This window comes from Austrofundulus limnaeus, unplaced genomic scaffold, assembly GCF_001266775.1.
Source record: "Austrofundulus limnaeus strain Quisiro unplaced genomic scaffold, Austrofundulus_limnaeus-1.0 Scaffold175, whole genome shotgun sequence".
Classification (NCBI taxonomy): domain Eukaryota; kingdom Metazoa; phylum Chordata; class Actinopteri; order Cyprinodontiformes; family Rivulidae; genus Austrofundulus; species Austrofundulus limnaeus.
In genome coordinates, this window is record NW_013952577.1 from 124,278 (window position 1) to 134,242 (window position 9,965).

General features: G+C 39.0%; 1 protein-coding gene across 1 annotated transcript in view; it reads left to right on the plus strand.

The window, feature by feature from the left end:
- ctsk (cathepsin K) overlaps positions 1-8,478 on the plus strand; it is a 19,822-nt gene extending 11,344 nt beyond the window's left edge. Inside the window, exons 5-8 of the mRNA XM_014017705.1 lie at positions 1,166-1,384; positions 6,058-6,223; positions 7,565-7,673; positions 7,807-8,478. Coding sequence (XP_013873159.1) covers positions 1,166-1,384; positions 6,058-6,223; positions 7,565-7,673; positions 7,807-7,906 — 594 coding nt within the window. The 3' untranslated portion in view covers positions 7,907-8,478. The remainder of the gene's footprint in view (positions 1-1,165; positions 1,385-6,057; positions 6,224-7,564; positions 7,674-7,806) is intronic.
- The last annotated feature ends 1,487 nt before the right edge of the window (positions 8,479-9,965 follow it).

The following is a 9,965-nucleotide window of genomic DNA, read 5'->3' on the forward strand; positions in this document are numbered from 1 at the left end:
GGATTGAACAGGCAGGCATTATTATTTATTTATTATTATTTATGTAAACAGATGTTTTGCTAAACAGAATTTATACTACAAAGATAGAAGTATGTAAGATGTTCTGCCAACAGTCAAAATAACACCAGCAAATGTTAAAGTATAAATTTTACACTTTCAGATTACAAATACTAAAGTTGTCTTTTTTATTTTCAAACCCAGTGTGTGTGTGTTAAGAATTAGATCAAATATTGTGTGTGAAGCATTTATTTCCCACATTAAGACAGGACATAAATTGATTTGAGTGTCTTTGTCGCCCCCTGGTGGACAGAATTTGAATCTGAAGCTACCATGGAAAAAAAGCAGCTCCTTTCCTTCCTGTTGTCCATAAATTACACAACAGATGGCTGAATTCTCTGCAGACTCTCCTGCTTCAGCGACAGACACTTTCTATTCCTCAGTCATGCCTTGATGTTTTGTTTAATTTGGACAAATTGTAATATTAGTAGAGCTCACAGTCTTTATAACTAATTTGATGTTGATTACACCTTTACACATTGTTTTAACCAGAGCAGCTGCGTGTTAGAGTCCACTTTATAAGGAGAACATTCAAAGGTTTTTAATTTATTTTTTTAATCTTTACGACATGTGAGAGTTAATGTTTAAAAAATAGATTTCAGAGGGGTCAGTCCAACCACAGCCCTGTTATGTCTTTCTATTAAAAATAGATCACAAAATCAATGTTATGTTGGTTGAAAAAGAAAATTATATTAGTAGCTGTTTCTCTTTAGTTGCAGAATAATATTCATAAATGTGTTGATATATTTCAGTGGTTACATGCTCAACCTTCATATCTATCTGAGTTAAGAGAATGTCTGCCCCCTAATGTGCAGAATAAAGAATGCTTTTTTATTCATTTGGTTTTTATTCCGGTTAAATAGTCAAAAGATGAAAATATGTTTATTTCAATGTAGATTAATTAGTCAAATTTGAAATTCCAAGACTTATTACTTGAATAATGTCATATTTTACCATTTTTTTTCCTTCAGGGTATAGCTAGTGAAAATACAGTTCTGACCAAAATAAAAAAATCAGCTGATTTCCTCCTCTTTTTTTTCAACATTTATTTATTTTAAATGTATTCCGTGCTCACACCCAAAGCCTCTTTCCCATCATCGCCTTACAGGGCTCCTGCGGCTCCTGCTGGGCATTCAGTTCTGCCGGGGCTCTGGAGGGCCAGTTGGCCAAGAAGACGGGTCAGCTCATTGACCTCAGTCCCCAGAACCTGGTGGACTGCGTCAAGGAGAACGATGGCTGTGGAGGAGGATACATGACCAACGCCTTCAACTACGTGAAGGAAAACGGAGGCATTGATTCTGAGGAAGCCTACCCGTACGCCGGACAGGTATGAAACCTTAAACATATATATATATATATATATATATATATATTATCTCTGCTTAGTTAAACAAATAAGAATTGTTTCTAGCAAATGTTATTACCACCTGGTACATGGGTAGGACAGAGCTACAAGATAACAGTGTATGAATCAGGTCTCCTCAAATCTATTGAAACTTATAGAGGAAGCCTGAGTACCTACAGTTTCACACAGTTTTAGTAATTAATAATTAATACGCGGCTCAATGAGAGTATTACAAATTTATAGAGTGGATAGAAGCAGAGTTATTTTAGTTAACTGAAATAACTAATGGTGCGTTCACACCGAACGCGATTTCAGCATCAGGAGCATCAGGTTTACATGCAAAGTCTATGGTGGACGCGCTTCAAGCAGCGTCGGGAAGTGCTGCGGCGCCTCAAGCGCGATTAGAGCAGCGCGATTTGAACGATCTGAGCGTTCGACGCGCTGAGGCGCAAATCGCTGAAGTTAGAAAATCTGAACTTTTGCAGCTCGACGCGCCGCGTCAACCAATCAGAGAGACTCCACTGTGTGACGTAGCGACATATTTCCCGACGGGACAGTTTACTGAATGATGTCCACTAACCTGAAACAGATGGAGAGGAGCTCTTTAGCTGAAATCGAGTGCCTGCAGTCGGTGTCCTGGCAGGAGATATCCACACCAATGCGTGGCAGCGGCTCATCAGACTGGACTCAGGACAAAAATAGTCCTGAAAGCGAGCTGTGAGCCTCTCCCGCAGCTCCTGGGTGATGAAACTCAGAATGTCTCTGAATTATCTGGTGAAATAATTATGAATTAATTATCTGATGAACGTGACATGCTCTCTGTAAATAAAGCAAAGCCACTTCCTCGTCCGACATTAAACAGAGCCCGACAGAGGAGGGAGGGGCGGGGAGGCTCTTGCCGTACGAGCGCTTCAACAGCTGACCTGCGTCTGACCTCAAAGTGCACAAGCGACCAACTTCAGCGTTGGCTGCGATTTTGAAGCTGAAATCGCGTTCAGTGTGAACGCAGCATTAGAAAACTGAAATTGAAAAAACATTTTAGTTAACTAAAATAAATAAAAACTGTAATAAAATGAAAAAGGGGATAACTAACTAAAACTGTATGACCTTTTTACAAAACTAACTAAAACTACCTGAAATTATAGATTGAATACCCTTAGTGTTAGTGTTTTGTGGTGGAAACAGGTGATAAAACAGGTGGAAAACTGCATGAATCAAGCTCACACAAGATGGCTGACTATGACTATTTTGACACGCTTCTCTCAGTAGCTCCTGTGAAAAACAAGGAGCAGGTAGCATCGGGTTGGAGACAATTATTCTCATTGTCCTAAAATAATCACCCAAGGTTTTAGTTGGCAAAATTGAGTTACGTAATTATTTTTGGAAGGTTTTGCTATAATGGACGCTTTAACTAGTGACCAAATAGCTGCTGGTTAGTTAACTCCCTGGAACATCACAAGCTTGAGGTTGCACTGGCAAATATGTTTGTTCAAACTATATAAAAAAACTAATACTAGAACTAATAAAAACTAAACTGAAACTAAGCATTAAGAATGCAATAATAACTAATAAAAACTAGCAAAGCCGTAAAAACTAATTAAAACTGACTGAATTAAAAGAAAAAAAAGTCAAAACGAAATAAAACTAAACTATAATGAAAAATCCAAAACTATTATAACCTTGGATATAAACAGATACCTTACTTTAAAAAACAGGCCAAAATACTTGGACAACTTTGTTTGAAGATACTGAAATTTAAGGACTCATCTATGAGGACCCCGCATGAACTTTGTGGAACTTACTCTCAATAATACCTGATTTTCAAATCTGAGATTTATGTGATTAATGAATGGTACAGATAGAGTGAAAATAGTTTTTTCTGATATTAGGAGATAGCTTGTTACACTTGAACCAGTTTTATTTTCGGTAAATCCACATTTACTATTTCCTCCAGTTACAATAAATTATGTGGAAAAAAAACTGGTTTGAATCATCAGCAAAAAATAACCATAATAAATATTTTAGAAGAGTTTACAAAGTCATTAATATCAATTATAAAAAGTAATGATTGAACCCTGGGGGGACCCCATGTTTGATGTCCCCAATCTGAGATTTATGTTTATTAATATTACGTATTGCTGTCTACCAAAAAGGTCAAAAAGAAAAAAATTATGTAGGTCTTCTGGACTGGTTCTTCTCTAATGAAACGTTTCGTCTCTCCTCCAAGAGACTTCTTCAGTCTGAGAGTTTCAGGCAAAATTCAGGCTTTTAAGCKCTGCRTCCAMGTGACTGATARTCACATCACATGGCTATCGTTSACACCTAYTTAACACVTATTGTTAACAGGGGGTGGAGTGATACTGGCAATGGCCGCGCTGTAGGAGGGGGACAACTGAAAACAGAGGCCTCCACCTCTGTTTAATGATGGACGGTCTTTCTTCACAAAAATGGCTTCTTTTACTCCTCTCTCAAACCAACGTTCCTCTCTATCAAGAATGAGAACATCCTCATCTCTGAAAGAGTGACCACTGCCCTGTAAATGAGTGAAAACTGCAGAGTTCTGGCCATTAGATGTAGCTCGTCTGTGTTGGGACATTCTTTTGAACAGTGGCTGCTTTGTTTCCCCGATGTATAACTGGTCGCAGTCCTCCTGGCACTTAACAGCATATACAACATTGCTCTGTTTGTGCCGGGGCACCGGATCTTTGGGGTGAACCAGCCTTTGCCGTAATGTGTTTTGGGGTTTGAAAGCCACTGGGACATCATGTTTAGAAAATAAACGTCTCAGTTTCTCCGAAACACCCGCAACATACGAAATAACCACTGGTTTGGTTTGGGGTCTTCATTTTCGCCTGAAACTCTCAGACTGAAGAAGTCTCTTGGAGGAGAGATGAAACGTTTCATTAGAGAAGAACCCGTCCAGAAGACCTATACATTTTTTTCTTTTTGATTTTTTACCTGGATTACTGAGATGCGTCAGGACACTACCAAAAAGGTAACTTTTAAACCATAATGATGCAACCTACCCAGTAATATATTAAAATAAATTGTATCGAAAGCCTTAGAAAGGTTCAGTACCAACAATCTCCCTAGCCTGGTTAAAACCAGACCCTGTCCTTCACTTTGCTTCGTACTAGGGTCTGGACTTGATGCATAGACAATCGTTTCATGCAGGAGGCGTGGCCTCTGCTGAAGCATGTATGTGTTGTCGCTGTGACGGAGGCTAAGCTAAGAAGCTAACCGGAAATCGAGTGTGCTGTAAACAACCCTACTGAGAGGAGAAAAGTACGGAGCCGAACGAGACGACTGTAAATGAGAGCTGCTGCTTTGTCAGACAAATTTAATTTAATTTGGAAGCCTTATCAACACGGACTGGCTCCATTCACTTCCTCCACTGCCATATGCTAAACCAACTAGCAGACTGCGCAGAACATCGACGTCATTCAAAACTCCGCCTTCTGTTTGCTGATTGGCCCAGGAAAAATAAACTACAAGCAGACACTGCACAGAAAATTGACGTTCTGTTCTCTGATAGGCCCGGCTAAAAATCTGCCAGCGAAATCCATTTCAAAGGGAGAAGTCCCAGATGGAGCAGAGAAGGGAAACTAGAATTGAGCGGAGCTGCGTAGGAAGGCAAGGGCCAGGCTATAATCTCCCGGATTAACTGCATCATTAATTTTTTCTATAAGGTCCAATATAGGCCTTTTTATGAAACCTAAATGAGAATATGAGACAATTAGTTGTTTATGAAAGTATTCAATTACTATGAACAACACTCTAGAGTATCTTAGATAAAGTTGGAATAATAGAAATTGTGCGGTAATTGGTAAAATCATTTTTGTTTCCAGATTTATAAATTGGACTGATCTTTGCAATTAAATTTTGTATCTCAATAATGTCGATAAATCCTTTGTTTATGCGCCTAAATTAAAAATGTTCAGATTTTTCCTAGAGTTCTTATGTTCCCACAAAAACTGCCTAACGGCGCCTCATTGTGGTTCCTTAGTAAAAACAGTCTAAATCAGCAGATTGAACCTGTACAAAATCAAACCATGATAACTTTAAATGGTAAACTTTAGACTTTATCTGTTTTAAATGATCCTCACAAGAAGACAAAATGTTCCATTTAGCATCAGACTGAAACTGAGGCGAGCAGTTCCTTGTTCTTCAGTCACGATGTCTGTTTTGTCCCATTCCTGCCTCAACCAGAAGCATAAAAAGGAAAGAACACACTCTTCATTTTTAACCATAAGTCAGCGAATGTTTGACCTTGTGGACGTGATTCAGCAGAAGCGTCGAGGTAGAAACTGTTTGAGCGAGCTGCTTCATCATGAGTCACTTAGGGAAGTAAATTTGATCATTAATGATTAAAATCTTCCTCTTTGTTCAAACTCTAGTGGTGTGATCAGTCATGTGATCAGTCATGTGCAACAAAGTGGAAGTTAGATCATAAGATGCAGAGAAAAAGCACTAAGCACAGCTTATATTAGTATTATTTTTATATATAATTAGCTCCTTCGTTAACAGTTTTTTGGGTGACACATAAAAAGTCTCCTTAGCTTCTCGTTAACATGACGTGAAAAATTTCTAAATTTATCACCTGCCTGACACAGATAGGTGTAAAAGCTCTTGTTTGTTGTCTGTCTTGTCTGCAGGATGAGCCGTGCCGCTACAACTCGTCGGGCATGGCGGCTCAGTGCAAAGGCTACAAGGTGGTGCCGGAAGGCGACGAGCACGCTCTGGCTGTGGCTCTCTTCAAAGTGGGCCCGGTGTCGGTGGGCATCGACGCCACACAGAGCACCTTCCTCTACTACAGTAAAGGTCAGCCAACAACCTGCTGTTTCATGTTGCCTCGAGCAGTCAGCGGTTAAAGCTGTTGTTTTCATTTCATAATATGCAAAAACAGGAAGAACATGTCTGTTATAAAAATATCTCGCAAACCAGCTGAATTTGACTTTATTAAACATAATGAAACAAAAAATTAAAGTTATGTACAAAAGAAAATAAATTTAAAACAAAAAGCAAGCAAAAGAAGAACAATAGTGAATTATATTTACACTTTTAAAGAAGTGGGCAGAAGTGTAAACTTGTTTTTTACACCCACCCCTCTTACATCCATATCAAATAACATTATTTCTTATTTAGTATTTTCTATATTCATATCTATAACTTGTCAAAAAACATATTTACATGCCATTAAGAGCAGGAATCCATCATTTTTAACGTTGACATTTTTTTCTAAATCAATATACAGTAAAATCAATTTACAGTAATAGCGTCATTAAACAAAAAAATAACATTGACAATAGCAGAAAAAACTATAATTCTTTCTCATATTGATTACCATCTTCTTTATGTTTGGACATTAATTGATTTCCATGCTTAAACCATTCCACAGCTTCACCCTGTGTACTGATGTAGTCAGCTGATAGTTGGCAACTTTCAATGCAACTTTCAGAAAACGTTTACTGGATGTACATTTATAACTGTTTAACTTCTGGAGTCGACCCAATAGACTGTTTGGTAGTTATGAGTATTTGTGGAGCCTGGCTCCTGTAGGTCACAGGTCAGCTGATGAAAATTCAACGAGCTCAAAACTCACACATTGATATACATCAGGTCTGTATAACGATGTAAATTTATTGGGTTAATTCACCCGCTTCGGATGTTATCATCCATTAAATGGACGTTATTAGCCGTTATCAGTCCCATAGAATGGCTTCAGACTGTCAGCTGGTTAAAATGAGGCATAAAACCACTAAGATTAATTTTAGAGAAAATGACATGGGTTACAATAAAGTAGACTGGACTCCGGCGGTGGCATATTGTTGCATTCCAACATATATGGCACTGGTAACCCACTAGGGGGCACTGTCGGGACAGTCTGAAGCCATTCTATGGGACTGATAACGGCTAATAATGTCCATTTAATGGACTGATAACATCCGGACCGGCTGATAAATTGACATTGCAATCTCAGCGTTTCCCACCAAAACGTGTGAACTCCGCCCACTTTGCGTATTTCAAACAATTTTTAACCAAATGATCTTAAAAGATGGTTGCAACAACCAACTGACACTAAAAACACAAACGTTTTACAGATGTGGTGGTAGCAGTTGAGAAATCTAACCTTAAACGTTGCTTTGTGTTTGTTCTGCCCAGGCATTTATTACGACAAAAACTGTAACAAAGAAGACATCAATCACGCCGTCCTGGCTGTCGGCTACGGCGTGAGCCCAAAGGGAAAGAAGTACTGGATCATCAAGAACAGGTGAGGCTCCTCGCCGTTTACGACATGTGGTGGTCCCGCGTTTTAATTTGATGTCTGTGGGTTTGAGTTTGGTGACAAACCAAAAGGCTGTTCGACTGCCGGCGGTGTTCAACTTATCCTTTTCCCCCGACAGCTGGGGCGAGAGCTGGGGCAAAAGCGGCTACGTCCTGATGGCGCGTAACCGGGGCAACCTGTGTGGCATCGCCAACCTGGCCAGCTTCCCCGTCATGTGAGGAGACGAGCTCTGAGGGAAAGAAGGCGCTACACAGATTACTGCCAAACCACTACAATCCAACGCTTTCCAAACTGGATTAACTTCAGTCTAAAACAAAAGACTTTTACATGTTCCTCTGTGATTCCAACGTTGTTCTAAATGTTTGATTGGAAATTTTTTCAAGCAATATTTGTAACCTTTGAGGGTTTTTTTATTTCTCTAAATCAGCAGGTCTGAACTCTAATCTGCTACAAAAAAATCTGTTTTTGTACAACATGAGAGTGTTTTTTTTTAGGTAACTTCAAATCTCTGATTTAATGTCAAAGCTCTAAGTCAAGATAATAAATGTAAGGGACGCAACAGCACATTGAACATCACTTTTATTGTAGTTTATAGCGTCAGACTGTAGTTTTTGTTACATTTTGAATGAAAAAACACACAAAAACTATATATTGCTGGGCAATGTGGGTACTTTTGTTTCTGCTGATCATGTGTGTAGTTTTCTGTTCAAGCACTTTTCTAATGATTTAAAGAAACTGATGTTTTTTTTTTTTTTATGAAAGTGAATAAAACTTTCATTTGGAAGGTGAATGTGTTATTTGAATTATTATTGATGCTAAAACAAAGAGCATCATTAGGATACAGATTATTTCACTTTTAATACAGACGAGAGGCTTTTACTGATCTAGTTTTCCCTGTTAATAAGATAAATATAATGATAAATGACAACTACAAGTTTTTAAAGCGACTCAAACTGATGGATTTTATGGTTTCTGTTAAAAGGCCTCTGTTAGAATTTTAAAATATTGTAAATCTAATATTAATAAGTTTGAAATGCAGGAATGCCTAAGTGCAGAGAAAGGCTCACAGAGAGCTGGTGTCTGACTTTACACTGAAATTATTCAGACTCAAAAGTTAGTTTTTGGTGTTTTTTAATTGAATTTTTAAAGAGTGTTGAAGGAATTCAGAAGATGAAGCAAAAATGCAAGGATTAGCTATTGTGAACTATCATAAAAGTTTCACAAAGCTCATTTATTGGAACGTTTTATTCCGTGCAGGCTTTCTATTGAGTTCCGGCTCACAGATTCTCTGCCCGAGTCCGTCCCTCCACCAACTGACCTCCTCAAAACCGCCACACAGCCCTGACCTTTAGTCCAGACCAGGTCAAATATTCATCCTAGCCTGCACCTCGGTCCAGATCCACTTCAAACTGGGCAGCCAGTATTTACAGAGCTCCTCAGAGCGTTTGTAGAGGCACTCTTGACCTTATCTCTTTGCAACAAAATGTTCACTTTTTTAATGTAAAAAAATCTCCTGGTTATCTGTAGTTGGGTCATGGAGGCAAAGGGTCCAGATAGGACACTTTCCAGCTTGTCCTGGGGGACCCCGAGGTGTTCCCAGGGAGTTCCAGGTCTTCCTCAGCTCTTCCTACCAGTGGGACGTGTCCTAAACACCTGTAAAAGGAGGCGTCCTAATCAGATGGACCACCTTAACTGACTCTTTTCAAAGGCTGAGCCCGGCCACCCTACTGGAAAGCTTATTATCCGAGGATTTCATACTTGATCCACGCCTCATGGGTGAGGGTTGGAACGTAGACCAGTAAATCGAGAGCTTTGCCTTTAAACTCAGCTTGTTCTCCACCACAACCAACCGGAGCAACGCCCTCGTTACTGAGGATGAGGCCCCAATCCATCAATCCATCTCCCGCTCCATCGCATCGTCACTCATGAACAAGTCACAGATACATGAAGTCCTCCACCTGAGTCAGAAATAAACTAGATAAATAAAAGAAAGAAATGGACAAATGATGATCTGCTTGTTGATCACCTGTTAGTTCAGAGGTGTTGTGACAGTTAGTGAGTGAAGTTTCTGAAATAAATCTCTCAAACTGTTTCACTATATGCAGCGGGTAAAATAAGTATTGAACACGTCAACATTTTTCTCAGTAAATATATTACTAGAGGTGCTAATGACATGAAAGTTTCACCAGATGTTGGTAACAACCCAAGTGATCCATACATACAAAGAAATCAAACCATAAATGTCCAGAAATTAAGTTATTTGGAATAATGTGGAAT